This window comes from Rattus norvegicus, chromosome 8 (assembly GCF_021556685.1).
Source record: "Rattus norvegicus strain SHRSP/BbbUtx chromosome 8, alternate assembly SHRSP_T2T, whole genome shotgun sequence".
Classification (NCBI taxonomy): domain Eukaryota; kingdom Metazoa; phylum Chordata; class Mammalia; order Rodentia; family Muridae; genus Rattus; species Rattus norvegicus.
The window spans coordinates 60,131,707-60,149,530 of NC_141541.1; the positions used below are offsets into that span (position 1 = coordinate 60,131,707).

Here is a 17,824-nt window from a genome sequence, read left to right on the forward strand (position 1 = left end):
TTTGAGACAGGGCATCAGTATACAGCTCTGGCTATCTTGAAACTCACTCTGCAGACCAGGCTGGCCTTGAACTCAGTTTCTACATCCCAAGTGTTTGGATTAAAGATGTATGCCACTAAACCTGGCTATGATTTTCAAACATCTTATATGCTGTTTAAAAATATGTCTCAATAACTACTGAATAATATCAGGTATCTTTCCAGAACAAGACTGTTTTATGAAATATGTTTGGTTCTTTCCTCCTCTGAAGCTGAACTGTTTGGGGTAGGTTTTGGGTAGTGGAGGAACATTTGCTTAGCAAGGAAATTCAGTTCTCAGCACCGGAGGACACATCTACCAACACCACAGCATTGAAGGCTTTGGAATATTTTGACTGAATATTTAATACTTCATTAAAAAGTGCTAATATCTGATGCGAAGAGCAAAATAAAGCAATGGCATGTGTGTTCCCTCTTTAATTTTTGTATCTAATAGGTATTATTGTGATGGACTTTTTTAGTCTATTTCAGAGTATTTCCTTCACAAAGAATCCCAAATATGGAGTTATGTGTTTTGAGTTGTGGACCTTCTTTTTTTTTTTTTTTTTTTTTTTTTGGTTCTTTTTTTTCGGAGCTGGGGACCGAACCCAGGGCCTTGCGCTTCCTAGGTAAGCGCTCTACCACTGAGCTAAATCCCCAGCTCCCGGACCTTCTTAACTATGAACTCACCCCACCAAATTGCTTCCTAAAGTATTTGTTTCCATTCACACCCCCATTCACAGTATTTGAGAGTACCCTTTTGATCTTAGCAGCTTGAATTCTTTTACTTATTTACTAATATGATAGACACTGAGATGTTACAACTTGGGTTGCATCTGTTATTGCAGGACAGGATAAGATCAAGGCTTTTGAGTCAAACATGCATTTGGGTTTGGTCATGGCTCCGCCAATTCCTAGCCAGGTTACATTGACGAATAACTTTTTTTGAAGCTCCCCTTTATTCCTTAGTTTACTTTAATGCCAATGATAGCTTTTACCCTGAGTCCGGGTTGTTGTAATCATTGAGGGAGGTAGTCACGTGAAAGCACTTCACTGTTCTGAACATAAGACCAAGAGTGAATGCTCCATTTTCAGTTGCAAAGTGTCCCACCCACTTCAGTTTGACTAGTGTACTACTTAGGGATTCACATAACATTTTTACTGCCCCTATCTGTGTTGCACCCGTGGAGAGAGGGGTCAAGCAAGTATTCTCTTGGTGGTCTCTAAGAACCACATAAACCTGTTTGGTTACAAAGCACACACCTGGTTCCCATCCTTGAGGAATTTGCAATCTAAAGACTTCTGAGATTAACCTGGAGTCTCTCGGGGCTTTTTAATTGTTTAGTGAGGTCTCTGAGGGTGATGGTGGTAGCTCGATGAAGAGGAAGCTTAGTGAAAGGATTTGCAGAGTCCCTGGAAAAGCTACTGTCTCGGCAAAGGCAAGTCTAAGATTGCCCTGAAGATGACTTTATTTATCCTGTAAGAATTAAGTACACTCGCGTCATATTTGTATTGAAAGTTCGTTTACGAAAGAGATAGTGAGTTAAGCACTGTAAATGGAATGCAGCAGGCTAGTAAGGTTTGAACCGTTGCTGTGTGTACAAGTTACACCAAGTGTTACTCCAAATCCCAGCAGAAAGTACCAAGGGCTGGCAGCACCGAGATAACCTCAGAAGAAGCCAGCCACTGTGTCTCTCTAGTGAGTGGATACAGTGAGATGATGGTCAGACTGTTAACTTTCTCCAAGTCTACAATAATTTAGGGTTGGCTGTTCTTTGGGCCCTACTTCCAACTTTTTCTTCCTAACCTACTCCTTCTAACTGCCAAGGAGTATCACTGCTAACACCACCACCATCAAATAATCCGATCTCATTATGGGGTTATACCCACTGACGTTTTGATGGAACTTAAAAAACACTGCAAAATTAAAACCAGCCAGCCTTTCTAGTTGGTTAAAAATCCGCATAAATTAATGTTCTTTTGTTGCAAACACTGGGCCTATTTCCCTCTCCTAGCCCGGGATCCTGCAGCCTAGCACCGAACTACACCCTGGAGCGGCTGCCCGGTTCCCCCTCCTCCTGGGAACAGCTCCACCTCGGGGGCGCTGGAAACGCCCTCCGTGAGTTCCCTGGCACCAGCGGGAGTTTCAAGTTTCCACGCGCGGGGCGGGGGCTGGCGGCGGGCGCACGGCGAGCTTCGGGCCGCGCGGCTCCGCTTCGTTCACTGCGGGCTTCGGACTCGGGCTGACCCGCGGCGTCCTCGTCCCTCGGGAAGGCTTCGGGAAGGCTTCGCGAAGGCCCCGCAGCGCGTCCCCCGGCTGAGGCCCACTCCACTCCGCCTGTGGCGCCAAGCCCCCGGGGGCGGCCGGGGGACACGCTCTCGCTGCGGCCGCGGTGTTGGCGCTCGAGTCCCGGCCTCGCCCCGCCACTGGCGGGCCGCGGGAGGAGGGGGCGCGGGGCGGCCCCGCCTTCCCCCCCGAGGAGGCGCCGGGCGGCCATATTGCCGAGCTGTCTGCGGCGGCTGCGGCGCGTCTTCTCTCAGGCGGCCCAGGGCTCGCACCGCCGACTCTCCGCTCGCTCGCCGCCAGCCGCGACGCCCCCGCCGAGCCCCGCCTCAGCCAGCCGGCGGCGGGCAAGGAAGGAGCCGCTCATTTTTGGGGTAAGCCCTGCTCGGCGCGCTCCCCGTCCCAGGCCCGGGTGCTGCTCTCCCCACCGAGGCGCTGAGGTGGCGGCCAGAAGTTGCCGGGCTGTGGCGCCGCGACCCGGGGCCTGGCGCGCCTCACAGACGGGCTCGCGCCTGGCCGCCCGAGAGGCGCCGCGATCGTTAACGGCTGAGCCATGCCACTCACCCGGAGTCTCCCGCAGCTCCGCGCCGCCCACCGTCGGCCTGGCCGCCCGGTGCGTCGGGCGGTGCGGGTTCCCGCCGCCTTGGACTGGGCCCCGGGCTCGGCCCGGCGCGCCCCCGGGGGCCGCGTGGAGCGTAGGTCGCATGCTCTCTCGCAACCCGGGGACGGGGGGCGGCAAGGCTAGAACTTCTCCCCCGGCCTCCTGTTTGAAAGTCGGGGTGTTGGATTACTAGAGAGCGTGCGGACACCCTAGCAGCGGAAAGGCCGTCGCGTTGCCCGGTCCCACCGTTCGAGCCCGCGAGGCCAGGCCCGAGCTCCCAGCCGTCTTTACCTGGGGCTGCAGTCGGCTGCCCGTGTCCTCCCGGTCCCCCGACTTGCCCGCTCCTCGGAGTCGCTGGCGCAGTGTTAGCAGACCCCCACCGGGAAACTAAGCATTTCTACCTTTCGGGGCTCCCAAACTCCCATCTCCCAGCTAAGTTAGAAAGGGAGCAGTACGTTATTTCAGTTGAAATAGCACGTCTGCACCTACACAGATGTTTCTGTAAACGTTGCCAGGATTCTGGGTGGTTTTGCCCCCCTCCCCAACCCCCCAGGAGTGGTTTTTCATTGGAAGTGTGTTTAGAGGTCAAGTTCATAATTTTTTTTTTAAAGTTCAGTTCAGATTTGTAAAAAGAGGAGTGAGAGAGATGCCTTGTTGGCTGTGTGGAGGCACCAAGATTTGCATGATGTAAATGTAAAAGCCCAAGATAACAAGGGTTCATGTGATGAAAGAGTACTTGGACACTGCAATCTATTGTTGACCAAGCATCTTTTTTTTTTTTTATAGAATACTTATAAAACTGTGACGGAGCTCAGAATAAACAATTGCCCTGTTCATTTTGCTGCATAAATAATGGCTTAATCTGCTTGGCAAAACAGCCCCATCAGATCTGAAAAGAGAGCCTAATGTTTAGGACTGCGTTGTTGGTTTGTTTGTATCTTTAGAGTTTTGTCACTTGCACCAGGGTGTACCTTATCTTTCATAATAATTTCTTCAAATATGACAAAATGCAGACTCCTTTTCAAATTGTCAGTATGCTGTGAAAAGAACCACACTGGCTTTCTTTGCATAAATCCCTTTGAAAACTGTATTTTGGAACATAACTCCCGTTGTCACTAGGAAGTCTTTAGCTTGTCTACAGGAGAAGGAGTTTGATTGTGACACTTAGATGTGAAGCCCTTGCCTCTGTGGGTCCTACATACTGGTTTGCTCAAATGTAGCTTCATACAAGGAGAGAATGTAGGAGGAGCTCAGATGTTTGTAGGATAGATTTAATAGATTTTGCTGTGCGGAAAAACACATTAAATCTTAATTTTGTGGGAATTGTCGTTACCTGGGTGGAGATTACACAGCTTCATTTTTGTGCAGTGGTTAGGGACAACAGGTTTGCTTTCTGCCTCTCTTAGTAGCAGGCAGTAGTTGGGGTTTGGGGGTTGGGGGATGGGAGAAAAGTTCACCAACTGAGTTTTGTTCCTTGCTTCACCATTCCCAAGAGAAGAATTAATTATTAGCTAGTTTTTAATCTCTGGTGAGTGGTTGAAAGACTTAAAGATTTTTATTTTCAGTTTTTCAATCTCTTAATATAAAATTATGTACAGTCTGATATAGTAGGTTTTGAAATGTTGAGTGATGGTGAGAGTCCAGAATTTTCATTCATTTAAAACAACACATTTTAAGTTGAGCCATTTAAAAACGGGGTGGCAAATGTTAACTTTCTTTCCCCAAGGACCAGGGCTTTTAAAATCTTGTCCCATTGAGGTAGGGAAGGCTGAGCTGTGCAGAAGAGCATATCTGTGGGGCATAGGCAATAGTTTCCTGTTATTGGTACAGCCTGGGAGATTAAATCACTCTCTGGCTTGGGCCTCTCTCATTGCTGCAGTCTGGGAAGTAAGGAAATCACTCCTGGATGACTTGCACTGATGGGTACTACTTTACCCTGTTGATACCCTGAATAGGGAGCTGGATTAAGCTGCTGCCCCATAAGGTTATTTTAAGTTTCTAGACCATAGGTGTCACTAGAGGGTGTTCTGGGAAAGCCCTGACTTCAGACTCCAATAGGAAGCTCATCCAGTCTGTCCTCAGTTTTTCTGTTCTCTCTCATGTGTTTTACAGCTATCCAATCTGCCCTATATAATATACAAGTACTATATGCTTCTTAGTACTTATGGACGTATATTTTAAATCATTAAAAACACTATAAAAGGGCTGGAGAGATGGCTTAGAGGTTAAGAGCGCCGACTGCTCTTCCAGAGGTTCTGAGTTCAATTCCTAGCAACCACATGGTGGCTCACAACCATCTCTAATGGGATGCCCTCTTCTGGTGTGTCTGAAGACAGCTATAGTGTGTATGAATATGCATTAAATAAATAAATTTTAAAAACACTATAAAAATAATATACTCCATGGTAAAGTTATAACACCCAGAAAGATGTAAAGCCATAGAATAAAAAGCTCATCTTCATGCCCCAGAACTCTGCAGTCCTGTCCATGGCCCCATTTTTCATACAATTGCCTCATGTATAGAAAGTGTTAGTGCTCCTGCACACTTGTGGGTCTCAAGTCTACTAGTAGAAGGTTGTGCTGTAGCAGACCTTAAACATCAAATATATTGTATTTTTCAAATTCTTGTCATTTCAATGAAATTAATGGAATTTGATATACTAATTCTCAGAAGTATTGTTAAGTACATTGGTTTATGATTAGTGTGAGGCTTGCTTTTTTTCTTCCTAAAGTATAGTGTAAATTCTCAGTAAAATTTTTTACACGCACAAAAACATGTACATATACAGACATCTCACACATAAGCACAAAATGCCTTTTGAAACAGGTTTGTTATTTATAGCAGCATCTATGTATTTTTTTTTTAAATCTGGAAACTATTTAGAAAGGAGTAGGTGTCTGATTAATTTCTTCTCTGTCTTTAATAGTAGACTCTAGCTAGTAACCAGGTTAGTGGGAAAGGTGGGGGTTGTATGGATTTCCTCCACAGGAGACAGCAATTATGTATAGCAGTGTTGCAAATTCACCAATTTAAAGTAACTAGGGTTTTTGTTCTTAGTTGTATTGAGACAGGGTAGCCTTGGCTGTCCTATAACTTGCTATGTAGACTAGGCTAGCCTGGAGCTCACAGAGATTTTCTGCCTCCAGAGTGTTGAGATTAAAGGTATGTGCCACCATACCGTGATTAAATAACCTAGTTTTGTTGAATAGGTAACTTGCTATAAATTTGTGTATGATTAAGCTTTCTCTTTTTTTCTTTATAGTTGACCTTTTAAGTATAATTCTAATTTACATGTTTTATGTTACAAACACTGTCACTAGATTTATACATCTAGTGAGTGATACAACTAAAAAATGCTGATTTCTTTATGCTTTATATACATTGGAAATGATAGAGTAGTAAAGTTAATTTACTTGGAAAGATTGGTAACTGTTTTGTCTATTAGCCAGTTAGAACCAGTAGGCCAAATCCAGCCTGCTCACATTTTTGTAAATAAAGTTTTATTGGCCAGGCAGTGGTGGCACATGCCTTTAATCCCAACAGGGATTGGAAGGCAGAGATTGACGGGTCTCTAATTGAGCCAGGATGGTCAAGGCTACATGGAGAAACCCTGAAAACATGAAAAAACAAAAATGAAAATAAGCTAGGTTTTATTGGAACTTGTACATTCTGGTTGTTTACATATTACCTGTGGCTTCTCTTGAGCCAGGATGGCAAACCATGTGATTTAGAAAACCTGAAATTGTTACTCTTTGCCTTTTGCAGAGAGAATTAGCACGTCTCCAATTTGAAAGAAAAGCAAGAACAAAAAAATTTGTACTGTATTGAAAGATTGCTTTAAACTGGGCTTTATGGTACAAATCTGTGATCCTAGCTGTCCTGGTATGAGGCAGGGGATTGCATGCTCAAAGTCAGTCTGGACAACTTAGTGATATCCCCATCTCAAAATAAAAACAACAAATAAAGGGCAGCAGATAAGAGTTCAATGATAGAGTACCTAATAGGATTCAGTCCCCATTGGTGAGGTGAGATTGGGTATGTTTTTACATACAGGAGCAAAGGAGTACAATATTATTATTTTGTCCGAGATAGTGGGGTAACTAACTTTATAAATTGTACTACCAGGAATTGATATCTAGAAGATTTTTTTCTCTAAATTTTAGTTATTTCTAAATTTAGTTTTTGGCTTTCAGGACCTTAAATGTTTCTTTTACTTTTAAAACGTTGAAATTAAATAAGAGACTTGCTGCAAGTGAATTCGTAAGGTTTTGAGTCTTTACATCGTTTAAGATACACTGAGTAAAAGTAATAGAAACTTCTCACTCTGGCCTGGGCCTTCCCCATTAGCTTAGACTAAGATGATTTGTTACTTTGGTTAGCTCTAGGGATGAGTATCCAGGGCAATGGGGAGGATTCATTTTCAGACGCTTCTCCCAAGATGTCTTCTGCTCCTTGACCAGGATTGTAGCATGTTCCATATCTCCCAATTTTGCCACTGTTGAACAGATTGTTTTTTTGATTATGTTCTGCTATTTTCCAGTAATATACCAAATACATTGAGTTCTTTTTTGTCCCCAAATGGAAAAAGATCCAAAGTGATCTGTCCTACATTAGAAATGCTTAAATGAACATGCAACTAACATTCTTGGTTCAGATCTTAAATAATTATAAAATGAAAAACATTAATTGCTGTTAAAATGCTTTATTAAGTTATTCTACAGGATTAAGTCCAGCCTCCTGCCAGTTTTTACAGTTAAAATTTTATTTGAATGATTGCTACATCAGACTATGGCTTATGGAACCTAACATGTTTATTTACCTGGTCCTTTACAGAGAAAGTTTGCTGAACTGTTTTTAAGGTGTCAGTCATATATCCAGGCCGTTGTTACAGTATGGTAAATATGTTGCACTCAGGCCTTAAAGATGGAAGAGATACTGACTGAGGGGCTGACAGGGTGAAGGACCGCCATGTTGGATATCGTAAATGGGGTTAAGTAGGACTGTGGTTTATGCTCTAAGAATTATCTGGGATGTCAATGTTGGATATTTCTTTATTTAAAATTTTTCTAAATATTCCTGTTTCATAAATTAATAATCTTTTGAATAAAAGACAACCAGAGTAGATGTGTTTGTCCTTAAAAAGGAATATCCTCTCTTTGTAAAACAGACAGTGAGGATGTACAGCATGTTAGCTATGGTTAATTGACTGTGTCTCTTCAAGTGTGTTATGTCTGTGGTCTGATATGTCTGAGGATAGCTATGTGCATCTGTAGATGACAGTGCCATATTGAAGTGTCAAAAGTTGGACATTTGGGAGCTGGAGAGATGGCTCAGTGGTTAAAAGCACTGACTGCCCTTCCAGAGTTCAATTCCCAGCAAACACACGGTGGCTCACAACCATCTGTAATGGGATCTGATGCCCTCTTCTGGTGTCTGAAGACAGCTACAGTGTACTTATATTCATAAAATAAATAAATTAATTTTAAAAAAAGTTGGACATTCATTGAATGGGGGAATGGATTAAACTTTGTTAGATGTCATGAGAACTGATACTTATAATTTTCTAGGTTCTAGGTTCTATATTTAGAGAAACTGTACAAACTTAGTTTGGTTTTAAGTAGAGGTGTATAGATCAGAAAGATTACTGTGTACACCTCAAACAAACAGCATGATGATCATAGTCCTCAAATGTGATACTTTAATTCTCGAATTCAGTGAACTAACTGACATGGTTTTGGAACAAGATAAAGTAAGCTTTATTATGTTTGTGTTGGATGTCTCATTGATTTGTACTAGCTTGGCCATTTTATAATGTTAAGATAAGAAGAAAATGTTGTCCTTGAAAATAGCCACCAGCTAAAGGATTACCTATAAGCCTAGATCATCATCAAGAGTAACAAAACCCAGCTACTGCTAAGTAATGTCTAATGTCTCAAAATACGTAAGGTGTAAGGAATTTGTAGTTCAGGGTTGAGTCTGGTTCTTTAATGCTACGTGAATCTGCTTTCCTCTAACCATTTCTAACAATGTAAAAATGTTTGTTTTAGATTTATATATTTATTTTATATCTCAGTACACTGTCACTGTCTTCAGATACAACAGAAGAGGGCATCGGATCCCATTACAGATGGTGGTGAGCCCCATGTGGCTGCTGGGAATTGAACTTATTAATTAGTCAGTGCTCTTAACCATCTCTCCAGCATCTAAAAAATGTTTTCTTAAATGTAAAATGAAGAAGTTGAACTGGAGATGACTTATTTTAGCACATATTTACAAATGATAATGCTTCATTTGCCTTTCTGATCACCTTAGTAACAATATAGATTATTTCAAGAATTTTTAGGTTAGTTTCCAAATTCAAGATATGTGATTTTTGTAGTTCTGTTTTGCATTTAAGATTTAGAACTTTCTCAAAATTTGCAAATATATTTTTAAAAACATCTTTAAAACAGAATACTACCATATGAACAAGTCTCAGATATTTCTAATTGAAATATATCGAAAACACCCTTTTATAATTAACTCAGAGCCACGAGTTTGTTCTCTGGATCTTAACCCATATTGCTCAATCATCTGAAACCAGTTTGTAATAGCAGTCGTAGGAGGACTGGGCCTAAGCTTTGTATTCTTGAATGAGGTGCATAGGCACAATGTCTGTCTAAGAGTAACAATATTAACCCCAATTTTTGTATCAATATAAGAAATATATATCAATGAAAATCTTAAATCTGTATGAAAATAAATTCTATACCAATGTAAGAAGATAAAACTTTAATTTTGTATCAATTATAAAGATTTTAAAATTTTAGGTCAGAATTGAAATTCAAGATACGTTATTTTTGTATTTCTGTTTTTTATTTAAGTTTTAGAATTTAAAATTTTCTCAAAACTTGCAAATAATTTTCTTGAAAATCTCTTTAAAACATAGACTACTGCTACATGCGTAAGTCTCAGATATCTTTAGGACTATATCAGCTTGCAGCTTTAATTTTGTTCAGCTTGATGCTGGTGGAGTAGAAAGCTTTTTCAGCCTCTTCTTAAAAGTCCCTTTTGTTGACTAGGACTGCATGAAGAAAACAGAATAGGACCATCCGAACCCAGACCCAGGCTTTGAAGGTCTCTGACCTCACTAACTAGTTCCATGCCTTTGTGCAAGTCTTATAACCACATGCCTTTCTTTTTAGAGGTATAGGGTTTGGAATACCAAAGTAGGGTGGGGAGAAGCAGGCAGTTAGGAGAATTTGACCTAATCTGTAAGTGTCTTTAAAGTGAGCATTCTACAGATAGCTTTGTCCTCTGCACTTCACTTTGGAATTACATAAGTTTAAAAAAAAAGTATTATTACACTATTAAGCTAATATATATATAATAATCATTTCTTGTTATTTTTAAGGTTTTTAAACCTCAGAGTGTGTGTGTGTGAACTTGGATAAAGTTGTACCTTTTTCATATATTCTGTTATGAATGGCAGCATCAGAGAGACTGTTCCCATAAGGTTTATCAGGGATCTTCATAATACATTCAAGTTATGTTATTATTTTTTTAAAGATTTATAACTTTTACCAGAAAGAAGCAATTATTTATAGATTTATTTATTTAATATGAGTATGCTGTTGCTATCTTCAGACACATCAGAAGAGAGGGTATCTGATCCCATTACAGATGGTTGTGAGCCACCACGTGGCTGCTGGGAATTGAACTCAGGAAGAGCAGTTAGTGCTCTTAACCTTTGAGCCATCTCTCCAGCCCTCAGTATAGTGGTTATAATGATCTTTATTAACAAGTCTGGTGATTAAATCAAGTACTGTTATTTAAAATGCTGGAAAAGAATCAAATATATTTGTGTATTTGATATATCTTGACATAGATGTAAAAGTTTTGATAATTACATTCAAGCATAATAGGTTTCTTGTAATTTTATGTATTTCGCACATTTATTTATGAGCTTAAACACCGCTGGGAGGTGGTTCACAGGCCTCCCTAGAGTATCCCATGCAGAGAAAAAAGTGAATTGATAATGTCTTTGTCAGTGTCATAACCATTGATTTGCCCATTTACCTAATTGATGCATTTTAAACTTGTTTTTGTTGTATTACTTCCTAGTTTCCCAGTAAATTGGCCAAGAGTTCTTTTAAAATTTATGTAAAGACAATTATTGTGCTCCTCCATAGTTCCAATCCCAGAAGACTGAAAATAATTACCATTAGGCCTTGGGAAAAGAATAACTTGAAAGTAAAATTAGTTTGGTGTTAATTAATGAGGCTTCAGTGTCAGCACTAATGGATGCCACTCTGTAGCACCTGTTGCAGCGGCTGACCTGCTGGTGTGCTGTCCACTGCTGTAGCAGAGCCACTGTGGCTGACCTGCTGGTGTGCTGACCACTGCTGTAGCAGAGCCACTGCGGCATGCGGCAGTGTCTGTGGTACCAGGAGGGTCCTCCTCAGAGTTGAAGGATGAAGGATGCTATATATCAATGTCTCCTCTTTGTGGCATTTTGTTTATTCGTGTGGTAGGTGGTGGGAAGTGGAGACAGCTGCTGCCAGCATCTCTTGAGACAGAAGCCTCTAAACTGAAGACTAAGTAGGTGCGCCTACCTTTGTGTTTCTGAGGAAGTTGGTGTGGAAAAGAGATCGGGTGGAACCTCTGAAGTAATGCAGGCAGGGGAGAAACTGGAGTGGCAAAATTTGATCACATTAATAAACCTGCAAGAGAAACATTCAAAAAGTTAAAGGGGAGAAGAGAGTCATTGCTTTATGAATAGTAGTAACATGAAAAGAGTGAGTTTGTATGTTTGGTAGCCATACAGAGAGAGAGGAGAAAAGATGGTGAATAAGTTAGTTTCACGTTAACTTTTCATGTAATCTTTTATTTTCTGTTTTGCTACTGGCAAATGCTAGTTTTATTTAAAGTATATGATCCTATATGCACCATTCATGGTTAATAGTATCTTAATATGAACATTGTTCGTTGATCACTAACTTGACTAAAACTTAGATTTTAATTCCACTTACACATAGTTTGTCCTAGAAATTTTAAAGGTAGAATTCCTATGCATACCACATTATGGAATATAACAGGTTAGTGAAATATACTTTTCAAAGTTTCACATCTGACTTTTAAAAACTTTTTATAAACTTTTAAAAATTTAAAAGTAAAACCCTAGGGGCCGGAGAGATGGCTCAGTGGTTAAGAGCACTGACTGCCCTTCCTGAGGTTCTGAGTTCAAATCCCAGCAACCACATGGTGGCTCACAACCATCTGGAATGAGATTTGAGACGCTCTTCTAGTGTGTCTGAAGAGAGCCACAGTGTACTTACATAAATAAAATAATTCGTAAGAAATCAAAAAAATAACTCTCTAGAGAGAATTGTGATTATGGTGATTTGGGACTGATATAATAATTGCTGGCCACAAAGAAGCCCCCCAGAAGCCCCTCCACAGGGATATGCAGTGCAGTACGGCTGGCAAGGTTCCCCCTTTGGAGAGTTCACTAGGGATGTAAGCTCTCTAAAATGATCAGCTATGAAAAACAAGCCTCTTAGGGCTGAAAAATCAAATTAAAGAGATATAGAGTAAATAAAAAGATTTTAAAATATTATACCATGATAGTATTAAAAACTTTTTCAGCTCAAAGGACCAGTAAATATCTTCAACAAAATCATAGAAGAAAACTTCCCTAACCTAAAAAAAGAGATACCCATAGGCATACAAGAAGCCTACAGAACTCCAAATAGATTGGACCAGAAAAGAAACACCTCCCATCACATAATTGTCAAAACACCAAACGCACAAAATAAAGAAAGAATATTAAAAGCAGTAAGGGAAAAAGGTCAAGTAACATATAAAGGCAGACCTATCAGAATCACACCAGACTTTTCGCCAGAAACTATGAAGGTCAGAAGATCCTGGACAGATGTCATACAGACCCTAAGAGAACACAAATGCCAGCCCAGGTTACTGTATCCTGCAAAACTCTCAATTAACATAGATGGAGAAACCAAGATATTCCATGACAAAACCAAATTTACACAATATCTTTCTACAAATCCAGCACTACAAAGGATAATAACGGGTAAAGCCCAACATAAGGAGGCAAGCTATACCCTAGAAGAAGCAAGAAACTAATCATCTTGGCAACAAAATAAAGAGAAGAAAAGCACACAAACATAACCTCACATCCAAATATGAATATAACAGGAAGCAATAATCACTATTCCTTAATATCTCTCAACATCAATGGCCTCAACTCCCCAATAAAAAGACATAGATTAACAAACTGGATACGCAATGAGGACCCTGCATTCTGCTGCCTACAGGAAACACACCTCAGAGACAAAGACAGACACTACCTCAGAGTGAAAGGCTGGAAAACAACTTTCCAAGCAAATGGTCGGAAGAAGCAAGCTGGAGTAGCCATTCTAATATCAAATAAAATCAATTTTCAATTAAAAGTCATCAAAAAAGATAAGGAAGGACACTTCATATTCATCAAAGGAAAAATCCACCAAGATGAACTCTCAATCCTCATCTTCGGTTGGTTTATATACAAGTGTGCAATTTCTAGGCTTGAAAGTAAAATGATGCTATCTGGTGCTGGATAGAGGAGCCTTATTTTTTATTATGGCAGCTTGCTATTTTTGTAACATGGTGATTTGGTTGAACACAATAAAGTACAGTAGTAACTGAAAAAAAAAAGATTTTAAAATATTATACCATGATAGTATTAAAAACTTTTTCAGTCAAAAAAAAAAAAAAAAAGAAAGACTTTCTAGTGATGTTATAGATTGCCTAGTGATTAGAACCATTGCTGCTCTTCCAAAGGACCCAAGCTAAGTTCCTAGCACTCAAATTGGGCCACTCACAGCCACCTCTAACTTGAGCTCCACATTTTGACATCCTCTTCTGGCCTCAGCAAACACCATCACACACATAGAAATGGAAATTTAAAAATCTTTGAAAACATTTTTCTATTAATAAAACACCAAAATTTTAAATCCTAGATAGATAAAATACATTGAAAATAACAGAGTGGGGCTGGAGAGGTGGCTCAGTGGTTAGGAGCATTTCTTGCTCTTCAGAGGACGCAGTTTGAGTCCTAGAGCATACATCAAATAGCTCACAGCTGCCCGTACATCTGGTTGCCAGGGCATCTGATCGCCTCTTTTGGCCCCAGTGAGCACCTGCACACACATGGCATACATCCACACAAACACACATACACATTAATTCTAGCACCTGGAAGCAGAGATAGGGTTACCTCAAGTGCGTGAGTCCTAGTAGGACAGCCAGAGCTACCTTGTGAAACCTGGCCTGAAAATGCAAGACATACAGACACTCCACTATAGAAACCTGCCGGCCAGAGGAGTATCACTCAGTTAAACGGATGGACATTTTTAAAACATGGACAAAGATTAGATAGGAGAGTGTCAGAATGTGTCCAGAACTACTGAGTGAAAAGTACCTGGACGGAAGAAGAGGCATTGCTAATCGATTGCTAGAATCCAAGCAAAGCTAAGGCTTAAAATGAGGAAGCTTCTACATGAAGCTCAAGAAGGAGGACAACCAAAGTGTGGATGCTTCAGTCCTTCTTAGAAGAGGGAACAAAAATATTCAGAGGAGGAAATAACAAAGTTTGGAGCAGAGACTGAAGGAGTGGCCATCCAGAGCCTGCCTCACCTAGGGATTGGCCTATATACAGCCACCAAACCCGGATAATATTGCTGATACCAAGAAGTGCTTGCTGACAGGAGCCTGATAATAGCTGTCTCCTGAGAGGTTCTGCAAGAGCCTGACAAATACAAAGGCAGATGCTAACAGCCAACCATTGAACTGAGAACGGGGTCCCCAATGAAGGAGTTAGAGAAAGGATTGAAGGAGCTGAAGGGGTTTGCAACCCCATAAAAGAAAAACAATACCAACTATGGACAGATCCATGGCTCCAGCTGCATATGTAGCAGAGGATAGCCTTGTTGGGCACCAGTGGAAGGAGAAGCCATTGGTCTTGCCAAGGCTTGACCCCCTCCCCGCACAGGGTAGGGGAATGTAAATGCGGGGAGGTGGGAAGGGGTGGGTAGTTGGGTAGGGGAACATCCTTTTAGAAAAAGGGGGAGGAGAATGGGATGGGGTTGTGGACAGGATTCCGGAAAAGGGGATAATATTTGAAATGTAAATAAATAGCCAATAAAAAAAATGAGGAAGCTTATCACATATCTGGCAGTTTGTAGGGAATCTGACACTAAAAAGTAAGTGTTGTTAATGTAGAATGATCAGTGCAAGGGGGAATGACTTAAATTGACAGCTGACTGCTCAGGGGTGCTAACAATTGCCAGAATAAAGAGAAGTAGTAACAGCCAGTGCTAAGCAAGCAGCGGTCCACATGGTGTGTGTACAGTTCTTTTACTACTTACGGAGAGGGCTTTTACTGGGAAGACGTAACAGTTCTGGAATTGCTTACCTGATAACCAGCCTAAAAAATTATGTAAGTGAAAAATTGACATTTTATCAGAAGTCAGTTTGGTGTATTTTCTATCAGATTGGTTAAGCAGACTAAAGTGAGTAGAATGAGAGATGATTAAAAAAAATAAACGCTTGTCTTAGCTTGATCTAACATGTTACCCAACACATACAATGTAGTATTTTTGCTTATATCTGGAACAAGTGACACTGCACTAAAATTTAAATATTGAAACAAATGCAGAAACTACACAAAATTAGTATTTTACCTATAGACCTATAACTCTTGAATTTGAAAATGTAAAATGGGAAAACAATAACAAAACATTTAAAATAGTTATTAGAAATCACGATTGAAAACCGAATATTTAAGAGCTTAGTAATGAGCCAGAGAAGTCCATATACAAATCAGAGGATACCAGGCATTTGGCCCAGGATTTGAGGCCAGCCTGAGCAAGAGGTTCTAGGTCATTTTGTCAAAGAGTTAGAACATGTGTGAAAAAACAAAATTTAAAACCAACAAACAGCAGCAAAAACAAACAACCCAAAACCATTGACCTTGCAATGTATAAAAATGGTATAGCTTAAATGTGTGACAGATGTTTCCCCCACTCAAGATAGCACTCCCCCCAAAAGGAGAACTGTATCCTTAAACATTTCTTAGATGCTACCTTCGTTTTGAACATGAACGTTTGACTTGAAACTCCTTTAACTCAGCTATAAATTAACTCCTTTAATTCAGAAAATGTGGCCTGTGAGACTGAAAATGTAGGAGGGGTGATAGGGAATAGGCTAGAAAAAGTTCAGGAGTGGGGGTTTAATACCTACTTCCTCTTGAATGTCATTGCCAGTGACTCAGATACAAACATGAAACACAGCCTACAGAGCTCTAGAAAATTGTTTCTGTGTATGTAGACGTTTATTGGCATGTGTGTGAATAAAATTTAGGGAAATTACCTTATTTGAATGTGTGTTAATTTAGCTGGGCCTACAACTATCTTCTTGGCAGTAATAGTATCTACATAAATTTTAATGTCTCTGATAGAACATTAGTCACAGTTTTGATGCTGGAATTTTTTCCTAGACGTCTGGTAAAGGCTTGGTAGATTTTTCAGAAAGGCAAACATTTTTGTTGAAGGACAACAGGGTAGTCCTTCCCTGCTAACGTGGGTGCCTTAGTGAGAGAAGTCACATGTCAGCATTAGTAGGGCTGACTGTTGTAGTGTCATCGGGGTTGCTGACTAGCTGGGGACTAGCACCTGTGTTGCTATGCAGAGCTGTGGCTCCTTTTACACTTTAGATAAGTACACTATTGTGTATTTTCTTTTTCAGTTTTTAGAATTTCAAAAAGACAAATAATTTTTAAGAAAAACAATTTTCATCAGATTTTTTAAAAAAAAAATCTGACAGTACATAAGAAAGGAAATCCTGAGTTTTCTTAGACTTGAAGCTGCCGTCTTCATCAGTACTATCTTTTCCCACACAAGACTGGGGCATGGCTGCGCTTGGACAGGAGAGGCAGTCTTTAGGCCTATAGCAGTCAGGTTTTCTTGCTGTCTTTTAGATGAACGTCCTTTATGCTGTGCTGTTTGAGATGTGCAATGCTTCCAGTACTGTACATCAGGCTTTAGGGCATGTGAGATACTAGCCCAAGACTTTTGAGTGTGAGCATAGGAGCTCCGAGTGCCACTTCTAACCTGCTTTTAAAGTACCCTACTTGTTATCTTATCCCTGCAAGGCAGAGGAAAACCCTAATGTGAAGGGTAACAAAGCATCTTCCTTTTCTCTAACAGGCGATAATTGTTTATAGAAGTGAAGAGTTTCTGAAGAAGGTAACAAACAAGAAAAGGAAAATGCCGAAACCAGTAAGTGTTTTGTTTCTTTTGATACTGCTTAGCATTGTACGGGCTGTGAAGAATAATCATGCATGACAGGGTGGTTAAGGTTAAAAATAATAAGTTTGGGACCAAGCTGTGTATTGTATTCTGACTTTCATAGTTAATCTGTATGACTTCTGTTTAATCCATTTTGCTCTTGATTTCCTTTATATAAAATACATAATTTTATTTACTCAAGGAAGGAGACAGGGATTATATAAGAAGAATTTAGTATACATTTTGTTCTCAATAATTTTAAGTTATTGTTAGGAGAAACTAGTGAGAGTTATGCTGGACCTATGCCTGTCAACTTTCTCGTAATTCTAGTTTGATGCCATGACCATGATATTAATGATAGCCCAAATTTATATACCTGTGATGATTTTCTTTCTGTTTGAAGTCTGTTGCCTGCCTTTGCGACTGTTTCCCATTACTGGGTTGCCTTGTTTAGGCTTAATAGAGGAGGTTCGTAGTCTTGAGGTACTTCGACTTGATATGCCATGGCTGGTTGATATCATCAAGGCGGGCAGGCCCTTTTCTGAAGAGAAGTGGAGGAGGAGTGCATGGGGGTGTGAAAGAGAGGGAAGATTG

General features: G+C 40.5%; 1 protein-coding gene and 1 long non-coding RNA gene across 11 annotated transcripts in view; one reads left to right on the forward strand and one right to left on the reverse strand.

The window, feature by feature from the left end:
- Positions 1-17,824, reverse strand: part of LOC148004131 (uncharacterized) — an 876,089-nt gene that overhangs the window by 256,954 nt on the left and 601,311 nt on the right. The gene's annotated exons all lie outside the window — the stretch shown is intronic.
- Rdx (radixin) overlaps positions 2,495-17,824 on the forward strand; it is a 72,606-nt gene continuing 57,276 nt past the window's right edge. For 5 of the 10 annotated variants that reach the window (NM_001433753.1, NM_001433754.1, NM_001433756.1 and 2 more), the window contains 2 exon segments: positions 2,514-2,675; positions 17,150-17,221. In NM_001433753.1, coding sequence (NP_001420682.1) covers positions 17,210-17,221 — 12 coding nt within the window. In that variant the 5' untranslated portion in view covers positions 2,514-2,675; positions 17,150-17,209. 10 annotated transcript variants of the gene reach the window in all.